The sequence below is a fragment of the Myotis lucifugus genome, unplaced genomic scaffold, assembly GCF_000147115.1.
Source record: "Myotis lucifugus unplaced genomic scaffold, Myoluc2.0 scaffold_45, whole genome shotgun sequence".
Classification (NCBI taxonomy): Eukaryota; Metazoa; Chordata; class Mammalia; order Chiroptera; family Vespertilionidae; genus Myotis; species Myotis lucifugus.
The window spans coordinates 5,581,650-5,600,104 of record NW_005871093.1 but is presented as its reverse complement, the minus strand read 5'-3'; the positions used below and the strand labels follow the sequence as shown (position 1 = coordinate 5,600,104).

At 55.5% G+C, this 18,455-nt stretch overlaps 2 protein-coding genes across 2 annotated transcripts; one reads left to right on the top strand and one right to left on the bottom strand.

Annotated features, from left to right (window-relative positions):
• The first annotated feature begins 7,799 nt into the window (after nt 1-7,799).
• CLDN4 (claudin 4) lies at nt 7,800-9,544 on the top strand. Its single transcript, XM_006088239.3, has one exon. It carries the CDS (start codon nt 8,070-8,072, stop codon nt 8,697-8,699), a length of 630 nt encoding a protein of 209 aa, XP_006088301.1. The 5' UTR covers nt 7,800-8,069; the 3' UTR covers nt 8,700-9,544.
• An 805-nt stretch (nt 9,545-10,349) lies between these two features.
• Nucleotides 10,350-14,202, bottom strand: METTL27 (methyltransferase like 27). Its single transcript, XM_023753465.1, is given in 6 exon segments — nt 10,350-10,650; nt 10,652-10,760; nt 12,307-12,399; nt 12,775-12,910; nt 13,101-13,229; nt 13,796-14,202. Coding segments are annotated over 6 exon segments (729 nt in total). The 5' UTR covers nt 13,919-14,202; the 3' UTR covers nt 10,350-10,511.
• Between the last annotated feature and the right edge of the window lie 4,253 nt (nt 14,203-18,455).

Below are 18,455 nucleotides of genomic sequence, written 5' to 3'. Positions count from 1 at the left end.
ATGGATGAACCTAGATGGTATTAAGTTAACTGAAAGACGTCAGACAGAGAAAGACAAATACCATATGATTTCACTTACACGTGGAATCTAAAAAACAAAAGAAACAAATAGATAAAGTAAAATAGAAATAGACCCATAGACACAGAGAACAAACTAATGGTTGCCAGAGGTGGTGGTGGGGGAGAGGGGTTGGGTAAAAACAGTAAAAGGGAATAAGAGGTACAGATTTCCGGTTATAAAATAAGTCACAGGGATGTGGTGTACAGCCCAGGCAATATGTCAATAACATAATAACTTTGTACAGTGACAGATGACTTATGTGGTGATCACGCCGTAAGGTATATAAATGTTGAATCATGATGCTGTACATCTGAAACTACTATAATATTGTATGTCAACTATACTTTAAGTAAACAAATAAAAGACACATGGAACCCTTGTTGCACACTCAGGTATGTGGTGGGAGCTTCATATGGCCTGTCGGTGGGAAGGCCTGGCCTGGGTGGGCAGCTATAGAGTGATGCTGAGGGGTAGTGACACCAAGCCCGTGGCAGCTGGCCAGCCCCTAGCATCTTCAGTTTCCACAGCCCAGTTGGAGAGAGAAGCAGGGAGTGTGCAAAGTGAGGGAGGGGGTGAGGGTGTGATTGAGTGCTGGGGGTGAGTCCTCAGGCACATGTCAAAAGTTTAAACCGGTAGGTTAAGCCCTGCTATAAAGAGAACATTAAAACTAAAAAAAGTTCAAACCTAACCACACACTGAGTCACTTTGTGGTTAGGTTTGAACAAATGTGGCTGCTCCAGGCCTGGCCCGCCTTCTGCTCCCCAGCTGATGGGACAGGTAGGGGTGGGGTGTGCCCCTCCTTGGGACCAGTCTGATCCAGAGCTGTAAGTCAGCAATGAGGGCTGCTGGCCAGGCTGGGTCAGTGGGTGCATCTGGCATGAAGGCAAAAATCTGGCAGCTGGATGTTTGGGCCCCAAGAAGGCAAGGGGTCAGGATCTGTGTGTGTCAGGAATGAGCGTGGGTGGTGTCCACCCATCCATGCGGGGAGGCACGGAGCAGGAGGGAGGTGGGAGGCCTGGAAGGCCAGGCTGGGGGCCTCTGCACTGGGAGCGAGGGGTAATAAAATCTCTGAGTCACCTGGGGCCGGGGCACTGATGATCCCTAGACTTCTGGGGTTTGCCCCTGGCCTGTCACCACTGACTCACTGGCTGCCTGCCTGGGAGTCCCCCGATCAGCTGCTGGTTTCTCTCTCCCTCTTGGTGTGTCATGGAGGCAGACAGCTTCTCTGAAACCTGTCGTCATCAGGTGTATGCCCTGCCGAGGCTTCTTGAAGGAAAAGGGTCTGGGTTCCAGGATCCTCTGAGGCTATCACCAGAGGGGTAAAGCGGAAGCAGGTTGGGGTGACCCCACCCCCTGCCCTGGCTCTGCCCACTAGAGACCAGGCCTCTACTGGCTGCCCTGGGGGTCCTGGGCCAAGATGAGCCCTCCATGAAGCCCCACCTCTTCTGTTCTGAGGCTCCATTGTCCAACCAAAAGCAGAGCAGCCCTCTTATCAATTCTCCTACGATCAACCTCCCACACTGGTCCAGGTACCGCCCCACAAGTCATAGCTGGCCAGGCCTGTCCTTGCTCAAAGCCTGTCTATGGCTCCCCTGTGCCTCTAAGCTCTTGGGCCGGCACTTGAGGCCTTTCCTGATGTGCCCAACTTGCTTTCCAGTCCAGCTCCATCGCCTGCCCAGCTCCAGACCCCTCAGAGGCCCCTTCTGCCCCTTGCCACTCCTGTTTTGGAGAGCTCTTTCTTTGTAAGCTTCTAAGCTTTTACGTACCCTTCAGGTCTCCTCTTCCCCTGCCACCTCCTCCAGGAAGCCTGCCTGGGCCTCGGGTGGAGCTGTTTCCTCTCCAGAGTTCACACAGAGCTGGCTTCTCTGGTGTCAGGAATTGTCTATTTACTAGTAGATGGTGAGGTGGGGCCTCGAGGGCAGGCATCAGCCTAATTCCCTGCTGAGCTCCATGCCCAGCCCTGGGCCTGGCCCAGTGCAGGTCCTTACTACATCCTTTGTGAAGGAATAAAAGGAGAAATAAATGAAGAGTAATGAATGAGAGCGTGGGTGTAGAGGAAAGCCCCAGCGCCAGGGGCTTTCCTTTTTTTGTCATTATTCTGGTGGCCCTGGAATGTCACATCAGCAAGCAGAGCCTTAGTTTTCCCATCTCTAAAATGGGAATGATAAAGCCCTACATGGTTTTGTAGTAAGATCAAACGATTCCTTTTAATACTAAGGCACCTAGCCAAGTGCCTGGCCCATAGCAGGTGCTCTAAAAATGTGTGCTAACCAACGGGGAGAGGGTGAAAGGATGCTTCCCTAGCTGGGGAGGGGGGAGGCTGGGCAGAATTGCCTATGCCATCAGATTGGAAGGACCTCAGGGACCTCCTGGCCTTCAGGGCCTCTCCTTCCAGGAAAGTTGAAGACACAACCATCAGAGAAGAGGACTGCCCTGGAGTGAGGGGCGGGGAGCAGGGAGCGGGGTGGGTGGGAAGGAGGTCTCATGTCTGGGGCCCGGGATGGACCTCTCTGAGAACTAGGAGTGGCCTGGGAAGGGCTGGGCAGCTGGGTGGGATGGCAAGGACAGCCAAGGTCATGAATGAATATCGGGCTTTTGCAACCACCAGACAGAAGCTGAAATCGGACGCACTCAGTCCCATCCTCTCTTTAAGACTCCTCCCCTCTCACCTGTCTGAGCCCCTCTCAAAGCCCATTCACTGAGCTCCCAACCCCTCACTCAGCTGTTCCCTCTCTCTGAACCCATCTCCTGTCCCCAGAGGTCCCTGTCCGCCTGGACTGTGGGACTCCAGCCAGCAGGCAGTAGTGTGGCCTTGCTTCTGTTCCTTGGAGACTCCCCAGCTGTGGCCACCCCACCTCCACCTTCTCCCTCAGCCCACGTGGGGCCCAGCTTGGGGGCAGCACCGGCTCAGCCAGTCTGGCCAGCTGGGCAGCCAGGCCTCCTGTGTAATCAGGTCTGCCATGACCCAGTCTGGGGCCAAGTGAGAGGATGGCCACGGGGCTGGCTGCTGGCTGAGGCTCCGGGGGCTGCTTAGCCTGGGACCGGACCTCCACTTCTGAGCCCAGGGCCCTGGCTCTCTAGAGCCTGTGCTGGGCCCCTGGACCCCTTGTCAAGGAGGCCAGAGGAATCTCAGTGGGCCCCGAGGGCCCAGCTCCTGAGGTCTGAACGGCGCTTCCCAGTGCCTGGAAGGGAGGTGTCATCTTCCTTACCCAGATGGGGAAATTGTTGAGAGAGTTTAATTCTATTGCCCAATGTCACCTAATTGGAAGTGGCAGAGCTGGGACTCCATCCAGGGAGGACTGGGGTTATTTCAGATGAGAGCCACAAAGGAGTCACCACATCCTCCTGTAGATTCTGAAAGTCCCAGCCCCGGGCCCATCGCTTCCAGAGCCAGGCAGGAAGCGGCCAGTCCATACCGGCCGGGTCTGAAACAGTAAAACTGTCTGCCTGTTTGCTATGAGATTCCAGGAGATCCTCCTTCGGAATAATTCGGGGAGATGGCTCTAAAGTGACTGGTGACACATTCTTTACACTCACAGACGATTAGGACAACCCCTTGCAAATTATTTACTGAAATTAAAACATTTTTCTAACATCATGGCCTGGTCGCTGGTTAAAAAAGAACAGGATTTTAACTTGTGTCTGTGGCCTGAGAAGTTAGTGAACTTCTGCCAAAATAAATAGTTTTGGACCAACTTCCAGCTGAGAGTGAGACTGCGCCCTTTTTTCTCTCTCCAATTTTATAAAGATGGCACCCTGGCTGGTAGCTCAGTTGGTTAGAGCATTATTCCTATACACCAAGGTTTCGCGTTCAATCCCCGGTCAGGGCACATACAAGAATCAACAAATGGCCAAAACCGGTTTGGCTCAGTGGATAGAGGGTCGGCCTGCGGATTGAAAGGTCCCGGGTTCGATTCCGGTCAAGGGCATGTACCTGGGTTGTGGGCACATCCCCAGTAGGAGGTGTGCTGGAGGCAGCTGATCGATGTTTCTCTCTCATTGATGTTTCTAACTCTCTACCTCTCTCCCTTCCTCTCTGTAAAAAAATCAATAAAATATATTAAAAAAAGAAGAATCAACAAATGAATGCATAAATAAGTGGAACACAAGAAATCAATGTTTCTCTCTCCGTCTCTCCCTTCCTCTTTCTCTAAAAATCAATGAAAATTTTAAAAGGTATTTATGATATCCTTAAACACATTTGTAATATTTATTTCCTTCGGATATTATAAGGATCAAAACATTACATCTGGCGGGGAGGAATAACTTTAAGTTGGCACTGGCTCCCCTGGCCTTAGTCTTCCGTTCCCAGAAGATAAAGCATAAAGTTCCGGAGACCTGAATCGACTCGGTCACTCCCCTGCGTCTCAGAGGGGTCCATCCCAGGCCCAGACGGGAGACCTCCTTCCCACCCACCCTGCTCCCTGCTCCCTGTTCCCTCTACCTCACTTCAGGCTCTGCGGTTCCTCTGGCTACCTTGGGGCGGGCTGGCGGGCCCAGCACTGGCTCTGGGCTCAGGGCTGGATGGGGGGATTTATTTGCACCTTCGCTAGGGACACCCAAGGAGCTGAGTGCAGGGCGCGGAGGAGTGAGCTCTCACCTGGTGTGAGCAGGACCAGAGCGAGGGGAGTGACTCAAATTGGCCTCCTTCCTCCTCATGGTACTAAAACTTTTTCAGCTCACAAAGCATTTTCACATCCTCATCTCATTTCACATCTGCCTCGGATAGGAAAGGCGGGAAACTGAGGCTCAGACGTGGCACTGGCTTCTCCGAGATCACAGGGCTGACAAGATGGCTATGGGGTGGGCAGGGAGGGTGCACTGGTCTGTGGGAGAGAGAGAGCTGTCCTGGATAAAAACCAGCGTGGATGATACTGGCATAAGACTGTACAGTGTATGTTGGCAGAAAGAAAAAGAAATAGTGCTAAGCCTGCCCCCTCTGCCCCAGAGCAAAGGTGGTGGATGGCAGACACATTATAAAGGAAAAGGTTGTCTGAGCTGCTGGAGGCCAGGCTCAGGGAGCCAGAGTGAGGGTAGGTAAAACGTCTTGGCTTGGCTGGTATTTTTCCTGCAGCAGGTGAGTGGGCCCCAGCCAGTGTGGCTCCTGTAATAAATCAAGCACCAACAATTGTCTCTCCAGCTCCACTCATGTGCAGAGCTGCTCACGGCTCCCCCCAGGCCTCCCTCCTGCACCTCTACACCTGAGCTCCCCACAGACTTCCCCTGGCCTGGGCCTGCCCTTTGCCTTACTCCTTCTGCACCTGCGCTCCCCTGGCCTCTATCCCTCCCCCACACCTGCTGTGCTTGGCTGGGCCGGGAAGGACAGCTTCTTAGTCACTTCTGTTGGGCCACAGGTGAAAAGCTATGGGGCCTGCATGCTTCCCCTCCCCCACGCCTGCTTTTCCAAGTGTCAGTTGGCTGTGTCCCAAGAGAACAGCAGCAGGAAGTGCGAGATGGGGGAGGATGTTCTGGCCATCTGGCCAACTCCCTTCTGTAATCAGAAAGCGTGCTGAAGGGCTGGGACACCAGATAAGGAACACCTGGGTACAGTGCCCACCACATCCTGGGCGAGCCCCTGCCCGCTCAGCTTGCCCATCTATGCAACGGCAGGAAGATCTCCTGCCCTGCCTACGGACGGGAAGGCTGTGATGAAGTCATTGCGGAAAGCACTCATTGTCAGTTTTGAAGGGTGGTTATCTCTGTGCTCAGCTCACATGCTCCGGTGTGTACTGTTCCTCAGAGCCTTGTATGGTGAACCCTGGGAGGCGTGGTCCAGGTAGAAACCATCCCTTTGTGTTGGTGTGTGTTCTGGTGTGTGTGTTGGGGGGGGGGGGGGAGGGAAGTGGGGAAAGGCGCTGGGAATATGGAGAATGACTTCTGCATTATTGACCACCTGGAGCATTAATGGAGCACCTACTATGAGTCAATGCCTGTGGGAGCTCTGAGGTTGAGTAAGTTATTGCTCTTGTCCTCCAGAAGCCCCCAGCCTCAGAGGGGAGACACAACACAAGACCTCAACGCCCTCATTATGCTAGATTGTCCCAGCCAGCCTTGTGCTTCATCAGGTGTCTCAAGTGCCTCCCGTGTGCGGAGGGCTCACAGATGGCTTCAACCCAAATCACGCATGCTCAATGGTTCTCTGGCAGGAAGCTCCAGGCCCTCCCGTCTCCCAGAATCAGTCACCCCAGGGTGCCATGCAAGATGCTGGACAATGCCGGGCGCTCAGGGACATAGCAGAGCCCTGGCCCCCAGGCGTCCTTCCCCACACCCCCTCCGCAAGCTGGAGAAGAGGAACATGCAGTGGCCATGTAGATCAAGCGTTCCCTCCACCCAGCTGGGAGGAACCTCAGCCACTCTCTCACCCCTACGGCGCTCCTTCCTCTAGGTCCCTTCAGCCCCCTGCCTGGAACCAGGTCCGTCCTGATCCTGGATCCCCTCCCTGCTTTACCTCCACCCTGTTCCCAGAGACACCTTCCTAAAAGGTGTGTGGAATCCTCCAACTGGCACCCAGTGCCCTTGCTCATCCTGTGCTTCTGTGTACAGCCCTGGGGCTTGGAAAGCAGAGATTTCTGGCCCTTTCACTCGAGCCCTTCCCCCACACCCCCAGTCTCTGTCAGACTGGATTCCTCGTTCCCAGAATATTTTCCTCCCTTGGGGTACCTTTGCTCTTGATGTTCTCTCTCCCCGGATGTCTTCCTCCACCCAGTTCTGCCGCCTCGCACAACTCCAGGGGGACCCGTTCATGACGATTTCTGTCATCAGTGCCCTCCGCATATAACCCAAGAAATCAGCGCCCCTTCCCTGTCCGGCCTCCTCCTCAGAACCCCACCTCTACCCTGGTCCGAGTTTTCTCTTCCTTTGAAGTCTCACGGGACTTTGCTTCCATCCAGGACCGCTGTGTGTGTCTTCACAGAGTCAACACCCATTTGCTGGGCTGATGTCCCCGGGCTCTGGCCCATGGCTTGCTCTTGGTGACTTCCTCTACCCAGTTCTGGCCAAGCAGGTCAGCCTGGCAGGAATGAAGCCCACTGGCTGAAATTTCCACGTGGGGGGAAGGGGTGGGGGGAGAGGAGGCTTCCTTCTCTCTTTGGCCAAAATGGCATCACTTCCAAGGCCCCCAAACCTGGCAGGGCAGCCAGTGGTGACGGTGAGAGACGGGGAGGGTGGGTGATGGACCCCGGGGTCCTGGCCCCCAACTCCTCATTCCCCCAAGCTGACCTCATTAGGTCAATGTGGAGACTATGGTGATGCAACTGCGTGATCAATGAGTAGTGATCAGGCCAGCAATGCAGGTGATAAGGATGCAACAACAGTCATCAAAGCGGGCCTGCTCTGACTTTCCTAGGACTTCCTTCTCACCTTCATCCTTCCTGAGGGTCACCCCCCTCCCCCCAGTCCAATCAACCAAGCCTGGAATGAGGGAGTCCCGGGGCCCTGGGGTGTGGTAACCCTGGTTGTTTTCAGGTCCTGATCTTGGCCCTCCCGCCCCCCCCCCCCCCCCCCCTGCAATTCCAGGTGCCCGGGGAGCTATGACTCAGTGTGTGACCTCAGCATGGGCCCGGGTGCAGGGGGAGGGGGCAGTTTCCTATGAGATTGTGACTCAGGGGCCCAGGGCTGGGGAGGTAAAGCGCCTTTGTTGGCCTGGGCTCAGGAATCCAGAGAAACTGGTCAGGGAAAGGCCCCGGGGACTGAAGCCCCTCCCTCTGTCCCCGCCCCTCCAGGGAGCCATATAACCGCCCCACGCTCCCTCCAGCGCTAGTGCGAGCAGCAGCTGTCGGCTGGAAGGAACTGGTCTGTCTGGTCACACTCACTGAGCTGGCTTCTGACGCTTGGGAGAGACCTTCACAGCTGCTCCGACTGCCTTCTTCGCCTTTGCCTTCGCCTTGGACTCGCAGTGAAAGGCCTCCCTGTGGACACTGAGTGACCATCCCCAGCACTTGGATTTCTACAGCGCCCAGGGCCAGAGCCCCAAAGACTTTGAGGTCCTAGACCCCAGCAGACGCGGAACGATGGCCTCCATGGGGCTACAGGTGATGGGCATCGCGCTGGCCGTGCTGGGCTGGCTGGGCGCCATCCTGAGCTGCGCGCTGCCCATGTGGCGGGTCACGGCCTTCATCGGCAGCAACATCGTCACCTCGCAGACCATCTGGGAGGGCCTGTGGATGAACTGCGTGGTGCAGAGCACCGGCCAGATGCAGTGCAAGGTGTACGACTCCATGCTGGCGCTGCCGCAGGACCTGCAGGCCGCCCGCGCTCTCATCGTCATCTGCATCGTCGTGGCTGTGATGGGCGTGCTGCTGTCGGTGGTGGGTGGCAAGTGCACCAACTGCGTGGAGGACGAGAGCACCAAAGCCAAGATCATGATTGTGGCGGGCGTGGTGTTCATTCTGGCCGGCCTGCTGGTGATGGTGCCCGTGTCCTGGACGGCCAACACCATCATCCGAGATTTCTACAACCCGCTGGTGGCCTCTGGTCAGAAGCGGGAGATTGGGGCCTCGCTCTACGTGGGCTGGGCGGCTGCCGGCCTGATGATGCTTGGGGGGGCCCTGCTCTGCTGCAACTGCCCACCCCGCGCTGACAAACCCTACTCGGCCAAGTATTCTGCCGCCCGCTCCGCCCCTGCCAGCAACTACGTGTAAGCTGCCACCGCTCAACTCTGTTCAGACTTTGTTTCTCCCTGGACTCAGCTCAGCGCAGCTTGTAACCCTAGGACGCCCTGCCGTGGCCCGCAGGCTGCTGGGGGATGGGCGAGCAGGGACTGAGACAGGACATTGGCCAGCAGCCCTCAGCCCCTTCTGGCCCTCTCGGATGCCTTCCTGAGGCCTCCTCTACGCTACAAGGACGGACTGAAAGACTTCCTAGCCACCTTCCTCTGCATGGATATGGACACGGGGCGGGGGTTGTGTGGGGGGGGGGGGGGCAGCAAACGGGCATGGCAGTGGAGTGGGGAGCTGGCTCTTGCTGGCCAGGACAGCTCAGCCCTGACTCTACTTGGGATCTCTGAGTGGGTGCCCTGCTAATGCCTGTGTTGGCCACTGTTCTTTGATCATCCCCACTCCCTCCAAGTGCATCCTATGGAAACCCGTGGCCGTGAGAATGGCTGGGGCCTCACCCACCCACCTGCCTATGGAGCAGAGTTGACAGACGGGTTTAGAAGGGAGGGGTGAAGGTGCTACAAACTGGTTTGGGCAGTGGTGGGGGAGGGGGCTGTAGAGGCAGCCCTGGCTGCCCGTACCTCTTCCCACCCACCCTGTAGCCTCAGTGGCTTCAGCAGGAGAACCCTGGGCCCCTTGACACTGGCCACCTCCATCTGCTAATGCGAAGGTCATTGGCTGGCCTGGGGGAGGCGGAGGGGACGGAATCACTCTGGCCTTCATCCTGGGGCTTTTTCCTGCCTCCTCTGTGGGCTGTTTTGTAATTTAAGATCTATTTGTCACGGTAATTACTATTATTTTCTACAATAAATGGGACCTGTACACAGGAAGACTCTGTATGTTTCTGATTTCAGCTGTGGAGGTGGGCAGGGCAGGGGTGGAGGGGGTTAGCGAGGGGTAGGACCACTGTGTCTAGCCTGGTTGGGAACTTAAAAAACTGGTTTCGTGAAAAAAACGGAACTGGCCTAACCTTTGGAATCACCTTGTTCAAGCCCTTCAGTTATTAGAGGGTGAAGCCCATATACAGGGAAGTGCATGCCCAGAACCCTGGTGAAGTGTTGGGGACTTTAGGAGGGAGGGCTGAGGGGGACATCCAGACCTAGTGAATGGGCCACCTGTTCTCTCCCTGTTTGTCCCAACTTTGTCTGGGCAGCCAGGCTGGTCTGCTCACGCTTCCTCTGGGCTTTTGCTTAGACTTTCCCTGCCTTGGGCCTGGAATGTCCTTTTTCCTTTCCCCACCCCTGAATCCTGCTCATCCTGAAGGCCCAGCTTGGAGCCTCCTCCCCCATGAAGCCTTCCCACCTGCTCGGAGGAATTATTACCAGCCCTGGTCATGGGGCAGCCTCCAAGCCTCACCCTGAGTTCCGATCTCTTTGGAGATAAAGGAACCGAGTCCTGGACATGTGAAAGTGTTTGGCCAGGGCCCAGAGGCAGGCATGCGCGTTTCCTGTTTGGTGAGTTAGAGGTGAGAGGGCCCATCAGCCTGGGAAGAGTCATAAAGCCCCATCTTTGGCCCTGTCGTGTCTGGCTCAGGGACCACCGGGGTGCGGGCCCTCTCTGTCCAGTCTCTTCTCACTTCTGTCCTCCACAGGGACAACGTCACTCTTTCCCTGGGTGAGAGAACTGCAGTCAGAATCCTGTTCCCCCTCTGGGACTCATTTAATAGGCAGAGCTTTCCTGAGAAGCCGGGTTGGTGCAGTGGCCCCATTTTACAGATAAAGTACCGAAGGCCCGAGGACAGGCCTGGATGAAGTCACCTGGAAGGTCAGAGGCCAGTGAGGGGCTGAGCACTGGGCCTTACTGCCTCCACCTGGGCCACCTGCCGCTTTCGGTAGAGGTAGACAATGCCGGAGATGAAGCCACCGCTGTCAGAAGTGCCAGGCACCGCCTCGAGCTTGGTGGTAGCCAGTTCCCACCGGTCCACAGGCGAGGCCACCAGGCGTTCCCACTCCCTGGCCTGCTCCAGCTTGTCCAGGGTGGCCTCCAGGGCCTCCTTGTATTGCAGGTTGGAGGGGTTGGTCCTGGTGGTCAGACACACCAGTCCACCTGGGGAGGGATGAGGGAAAGGGAGGTGAGAGGCAGGAGCCAAAGTTCCAGGTTAGTGGTCCCCTTTCCTTCTGGCTCATGTCCTCAAGGACATAAGTTCTCCCAGCTTACCCCCAGGTCAGCCTTTTCCTATCTCCAAGCCTGTGGTGCCTGCTCACCATTTCCACCTTCAGGAATCACCTCTGCTTCTCCAGCTTGAATGCCTCCCATGTACCCTTTACGGCCCAAGTATCCTTTATGCTGGGAATTCTTATTTCTCTGGACAGAGGGGGCTCCCTCCTCACCACTCACCCAGCGCCTCTGCTGGAGGACATGGCTGTGCACACGGCCTTGGACATGTCCCTTCACCTCCGAGTCTCAGTTTCTCGCTTGCAGAGGGGGGTTAATGAGTTACCCTGTCCCAGAAAGGCCAGTGCAGTCAGTCAGCACTGGCTGAATGAATGAGTGATTTCGCCCCTTCAGATCTTTTCGGGGCACCCACAGTATGCCCAGTGCAGGCTCAGATACACTTAGATACTGGTGTCTGAAAGATTTCCTGGAGGAAGGGGTGAGGAGAAGCAGGCCTTGCTGGCGGAGAGGGGCTGTGAGAGGAAAGACTCTGAAGGGGGAGCCTGTGACCTGTGGGCAGGCAGACAGGGCTCTGGCCAGCTGAGGGGTCTGGTGAGCACAGGCTGGGCTGTGAGGCCTGGTCTTTACTGGTTCAGGCAATGGGAGTTTCCTGTCCTGAGCCCAGTCACTACCTCTTTCTCTGACCCCACCAATGTCCCTACATCGGTCAGCCTCCATGGTTCCGAGGCCGGCCCCGACCTGCCCAGGCTTAGCCACAGCCTGTGCTGCGTGCGCCCCTGCAGGGAGATGCAATCTTGCTGTGACAGGGGCACCTTTGGGGCTTCCTGGTCCTGATTGCAGCCACGTCAGGGCCTCATGACCCTCAGACTCCACTCTCCTTTCTGCCTGTAACTTCACTTAGGCTGTGTCCCTGTGTGGACTGCCGCCACTCCCCATCCCAGCCCTGGTCTTCCTCCCCTGGACCCTGCCATGGAGCCCAGAGGGCAGGTGTAGACTTTCTCCTCAGAGCAGAGGCAGGCACAGGGCAAGACACACAGTAGCAATGCATTAGCCCCATTTCACAGAAGAGGAAACTGAGACCAGGAAAGAACGACTCATCTAACAGTCATCCATGAGTTAGTGAGGAAGCTGGAAGATGAGGGAACTGAATTGAGACTTTAAGCCAAGACTAAAGCAAAGGCTTTAGAGATATGATTTCACCCAATCCTCATGGTAATCCTATTAGGAAGGGACTATGCCTACGGAGAGAGGAGTGGAGTTATTCCTGGTTGCCTAATAAATAAGAAGCAAGGAGGCCACTTGTCTGCCCTGCTTGTTTGCCTGGGTCAGCATTCAGCAGCTGGTGGCTGAGATGTTAGGCGAGGCTGTGTGACCCTAGGCAAGACCAGGCCCCTTGGTTGGCCTCAGGAATTCTGAGGCTTGAGTCTTTGGGTGTGGAGAGGGTAAGGTGTCTGGGGTTGGTCGGGCTGCTTCTCACCTGGCTTGGTAACTCGCAGGAGCTCGGGTATCGCACTACAGGGCACCTGGCCGTCACTGAGGGCACCCACCATCAGCACTGCGTCATAGGTCCCTGTGTGAAGTGTGCAGATGTGGTGTGGTGGTTTGTCTTTGGTGTGGCCTCAGACCACCTTGGAGGATGGTATCCATGGTGGGTTTGGGGAGGGACCAGGCCAGCCACGAGTGTCTGCAGGACCCAGATCCCGGGGGGGATATGGCAGGTTAGCCCAATTCTGGTCCGAGGTCAGATCATGGGGACGGAGAGCTCAGAGAGGGGCTTCTGGGACCTCAGAGAGGGTCTTAGTGAGGCACTGGGAGGCTCAGAGGGGAATGAAGGCTCAGCATAGAAGGGGGCTCATGGAGGGCTCAGCAAGGGGGATGGAAACTTGGCAAGAGAAAGGGGCCCTGTCAAGGGGGCCTTGGGGTGTTAGGGTACAGGAGGAAGTACCTTCAGGGCTGGGCAGAGGCTCCTGGCCCAGGGTGCAGAGGCTGAGGCGCTGGTAGAGGCCGCGGGCCCGGGCCTGTTCCAGCATCCCTGAGCTCCCATCCACTCCATGCAGCTGGAGGAAGCCCCGGGCCTGCAGCTGGGGTGGGAGGGCTGTCACAGTTCACACCTGCCACCTCCCAGAGGGGTCCCTGCACCTTAAGGAGAGCAGTGGGCCTGTAGTGGATGTAGCCCAAGTGTTTGGGAACCAGTGAACTGGGGCCAGGGTCGCAAGAAATGTTAGCACGTGGGGGGCTTACAAGAGGGCAGGGGATCTGGGCGGGCCTCACCTCGGCAGCCACCAGTCCGGTGCCACAGGCCACATCCAGGATCAGGGCGGCTTGGGGTGGGCCTGGAAGGGCTTGGGTGAGGCAGTCCACTGCAAGGTTGGGGGCACGGTACTGCAGGGCAGCCACATCCTGGAGACAGAGTGCTGAGCTGACTACCACCCTGTGTCCTAGTGTCTGCGGGCCTCAGTGTGGGGTGGTCTAGGAGTCAGCCAGGCTAAGCTGTGTGTGTGTGTGTGTGTGTGTGTGTGTGTGTGCACACTCTGGTGGCCAGGCCCGCTGGGACTGCAGTGAGAGGAGAAAGGCATGAGGTGCTATCTTCTCAGCCCACTGCCGAGACCTGCTCTGCTGGCCAAGGCAGTGCTCTGTGTACTCTGTCCATAGTGGCCCTTCAATGGCACCTGCTTCAGGCAGGCAGTCCTGCTGCCTGGGCTGCAGTCCCGAAGTGGGGAGGGAGGTCTTGGCCCCTGATCTCCAGGGGCTGCCATTGTGGAGTGATGGGGCTGGTCGGAGGGCAGGGCTGCGGTGTGTGGGCAGAAGAGGGGGCAGTTCGAGAGGGAACAGGACTGCAAGGTTGCGCCCAGGTCTCACTTCATTCTCACAAGCCGCCCTGGGATGCAAGGCTACCTATTCCCGGTGTACAGATGGGAAAACTGAGGCGGGGCGAGCAAGGGAGGCGGAGGACCCTGCGGGTTTACCTGGTCATAGTCCGAAGCCCAGCGGTCATAGAAGCGCAGCTTCTGGGCCAGGTCGGTGATGCCGTGCGAGGCCCCGACCCGCGCCCGCACCTGGGACAGGCTTCCGCCCTCCTCCTGAGCCATCCTCCTGCTGGGAAAAGGCCCCCGGATCCCGAGGTCCACTCAATCTCCACCCCCACCCCTCCCACCCGCCTTGCACAGCAGAGGCTCTCGGGGCGCCGCACACTCCCATTGCACAGGCGGGGACCCTGAGCAGAGCATGCACACCTGGGGTTCAGGGCTGGGGAAGGGGTTCCAGCGGCGGGAGGGAGGGCCTGCCCGGACCTCCCCGACCCCCGCAGCCGGGAGCGGGTTTCCAGGGCCAAAGGTCTCTCCGGCGGTAGGAAGAGTGAAGGGGGGGAGGGGGTTCGAACTTACCTCCGCTCGGACCGCGGGGTGGGGGGGAGGGTGGGCGGGGGCTGGAACTCCCCGAGGGTCTGCGTGGCTAGCCTGGCCCCGCCCCTACCGCCCGCGACGATTGGCTTTCTTCTAAGAAAAACTACCCAATCAAAGAAGTCGCTGGCAGTCCGCCCCTCCACCATCAGCCAATGGGCTCAAAGTCTTGGCCCGCCTCCAGCCCAGGAAGACTGCTTTGCGGTGTTTTCTCGGTGGCGGAGTGGGTGGACTTCTCGGTGCTTTCCCGGCTCCGACGTCCTGTGTGCTTCCTAGAAAGCCACGAGCGTTTAGGCAGTGGGAGCCCCTGAATTCGTAGGGACGAGAGAGGGAGCTAACAACAAGCAAAACTGGTGCCGGACCTCGCCCCCAGGGTGGCCATGACTCCCCTGGCATATCACTGATCATGTGGTTTAGACCCCCTGACCTTGCCTATCTCTGGGCTGGTCATGTGGCTTAAACACATCATCTTTCCTCCCTAGAGATAACATCTCGGTTTCAGTTGTATTGCAGCTCCAGGCCCAGAAAAGCAACAAAACCAGGTGGCCAGGCCAGGGCTAATGACCCCTCGGGCTGACCCATCAGTGGGAGACCAAGGCCCTGGAAGGGCACACTTGGAAACGCTGATGAATATTCTATTGAGATCCTCCCCGAACACCGCCCCTGACCTCTCAGCCTTTAAAACCCTCCAGGCAAGGACCCACAGCAAACTCCCTCCTGGGAGCCCACCCACTCCTTTCCCTTTCCTCACGGGCATTCAACTCCTAAACTCGAAGGGACCCCATGCAACTTGCAGCCAGGGGAGCAGTGAGCAGCAGCAGCTTCTCCCGGCTAAACCCTTGAACCTGTTCCCAAGGCCCCCTTCTCTCTGACTCTCCAGTGAGCTAACGCAGCCTTGGCTCACTCCTTTCCGGCCACATTTCTGACAGCCAGAGCAGCCCTGCCTCGTCTCTCTCCTGTAGCTCCTTCTAGCCCAAGCCTTTCCTTGTGTCACTGTCCCCAGCTTTAATAAACGTACTCAAAATCGCCGGGACTTGTGTTATGAAATCTTTCCTGCATGAAGTTAAGAACCCACACACTATAGGCTGGCTCAAGGCAGACCTGCTCCAGGCCTGGTCCATTGCCAGTAACAAAACCTTGTTATGACATCATTACAATACCCAGCTCATGTGAACTTGGAAAAAAACAAACAAAAAAAACCTCTTTCCTTTTGTACAACTCATCCAAGTGCCCTTCTAGTTGATGGATGGGATGCTGCTCCATTCATGAATCACTTAATAAAGCCAATTAGATCTTCAATTTACTTGGCTTAATTACGTCCTTTAACAGGGGTTGACGTATTCCATTTCTAGACCTGGACAATAAAAAACAGCTACTATCTGATTCTCTACGAAGTGGGCCCAAGCACCCAGAGGACAGTGGGGCTACAAGACGAAGGAGTCTGTGTGGAGCAGTGCCCTCTCCATCAATCTGCATTGGACTGTAACTGTGAAAAATAATACAAGCAGAGCTACTTTTTGACGTTGGAGCTATCATCCCAGAGTAACTGCCTTGAAGGTCTTACTACTCAAACCTTTGGTATATTAAAAGTAGGCAAAATAACCTTTGGACTGGGCTTAAAGCGGCATTGCATTCAAACAACTGTTTGTAAAGCTAAAAAAAAAAAAAAAGCAGACATTATGACTACTTGAGTGAAAATTAAAGACCTTCTTAGAATTAGCATCACTATGTTAGCTTATTTGCACCTATAGAAATTCCTTCCTTTGGTTCATGTAGTTATCCCCCTCTCCTTTCTCATAAATACCTCTTGCTTTCACCTCCTAATTGGATACTATATGAGTTTCTGCCTAAATCAGTGTACAACAGCTCTGTGGATGAAAAAAAAAGGGTTCTATGGAATGTAACATAGGTTCTATGGAATGTAACTGGGTGTTATGAGCATAAATTCCTAACTGTGCAGGTCATGGTGCATAGTCACGTCCCAGGCATAACTTCTTTAGTAAAAGGCTTATCTTTGCCTTAAGCAAGCCCTGTCCATTGTCTCTGTATATGTAAGCAAGTTAACATGCCTTTAAAATGCCCCCTTTCAGAGGCTCTTAATATGTGGCCATCCTTTGACATCGGGACCCTCCTTCTAAAGGGGACCACCTCAAGCAAACACATAATCTCATTAACTATCCTGTGATTCCATCCCCATCTTGCTTTCTCCCACCCTCCTGTAATCTTCCTTATGTTCCATCCTTAATATCAAATGCATATAAGAAACTGCAAGCTGCCAGTTTGGGAGGCATTTGAGATCTTGCTTCCTGGCCTATGCTGTCAGTTTTGCTCAAATAGGTCCTTATAAAAATTCTCTACGTGTTTGGACATTTTTAGGTCGACAGCTTCTTGCATAGCTATCTTTCGGATGTCAAATAATTGCTTGTTGCCTAACCTTTATTTTTTAGGTTAACAACATGAACAAGAAATAAACTTTCATTGTGCTAAGTTACTGAGATTTAAGGATTTGTCTATTACAATAGCTGTTGTCATTTCCTTTAGTTAATATAGTGACTTTGGTCAGAGCAGTTTTGGGGGAGTGGATCTAAGTCAAAATCTGTCTTAGTCCAAAGGTGTATGCTGAATATGTGTGACTCTTCTGTGTTCAGCTGCAAAGAAAAGGACACCCGCATGGCAGTGACTTTGAGATTTGCTGTTCTGAAAAAGGGAGCTGAGACTGGACAGCAGGGTCTGGGGTTCAGTTGTGCCATCAGGGACCCGGGCTTTTGTCATTTCTTCTCTGCCACCTTTTGCATGGAGGCCTTTGTCCTCACTGCTGTCACCTTGGCTTGGCTGCTACACCTCCAGACAGGACTAAGGGGAAAGGACAAAAAGCTAGGCCAGCTGAGTCTATGCGTCATCACAAAAGCTTATTGGAAACCCCACCCCATGACTTGTGTTTTATCCTATTGGCCAAAATGGGTCACATGGCCACTCCTGAGTCCTCACTGAGTGGGGAGTGGGAGGCTGGGATGGAGGCTGGCTCAGCCAGCTGACTGTATGGGTCCCAGCTCCGCAGCCTCACAGTTCACTTAGGCCCCTGGTCGGCAAACTGCGGCTCGCGAGCCACATGCGGCTCTGTGGCCCCTTGAGTGTGGCTCTTCCACAAAATACCACGTGCGGGCGCTCACATATAGTGCGATTGAAACTTCGCCGACTATGCGCAGAAGTCGGTTTTCGGCCTGGGCGAGTCTATTTTGAAGAAGTACTGTTGATATTTGGCTCTGTTGACTAATGAGTTTGCCGACCACTGATTTAGGCCAATAAATATTTACTGTGTATCTCCTGTTTTATAAGCCCTGGGTTGGGCACTGGAGTCACAGAGATGAGTCAGAAGCAGCCCGACTCTAACCCGGGGGAGGTGTGTTCTTCTGTTCAGGCTCTGTTCACTATCTCCTCAGTATCCACGTGTCGGCTTTCTTTCTAAGCCAACACCCCTGACTAGGCGTCCAGGACCACTCCTTTGTTTGGGGGCGGGGAGCGTGTGGGTGCTATGGAGACGGGGTAGTGAGGAGCTAAGGTGGATGGCCCCAGGAAAGGCAGTCCTGTTGGACCATCAGAGGGTGGCTTGGGTTGCTCCAGGGAAGGCCTGGTGGGGGTCCTGGGGATGCCTGCATGTCTGACCTCTGAGTCCCTCAGCGGTGTCCCGCTCACTGATGGGGGCTGCACAGTTTGTGGTCACCAACACGGCTCCTACAAAGATGGTCCTGGGCCCTGGTGGCAGATGAGACTTGCCATGAGGGACACTGGTGAGGGCTGGTGGTCTCTGGATGTTGCTCTACTCTGTCTGTGGGTGGACCCTGGGCCCCCCTTGACTTCTCTCTCCACACAGCCCCCTCCATTTATTTCCCTCCCTCCCGAGCCCAGGAACCTGCTCCAGCCTTGGGGCAGGAAGCTTTGCTCTGACTCACGAAGTGTTTTTGTTTCCTCTAATCCTCCTTCCCCTCAGGTCCTGAGCTTTTGGAACCCAACAGTGTTTTCTGTCATTTGCCGAAAATGCTGCTCTCCCGAGGCCAGCTGCCACCACCACGGGGAGAAGGGCTGGGTAACAAAATAGCTTGGGGGTGAGGAGAGGTGGTAAAAGCAGCAGCTCATGTTTCAAAACTATTGTCCAGTCTCATAGATGCACAAGCCAAAGGCCAGTGGCCGTGGGTGGCTGAGAAGACGATGAGGATGAGGGCCTGTCAGG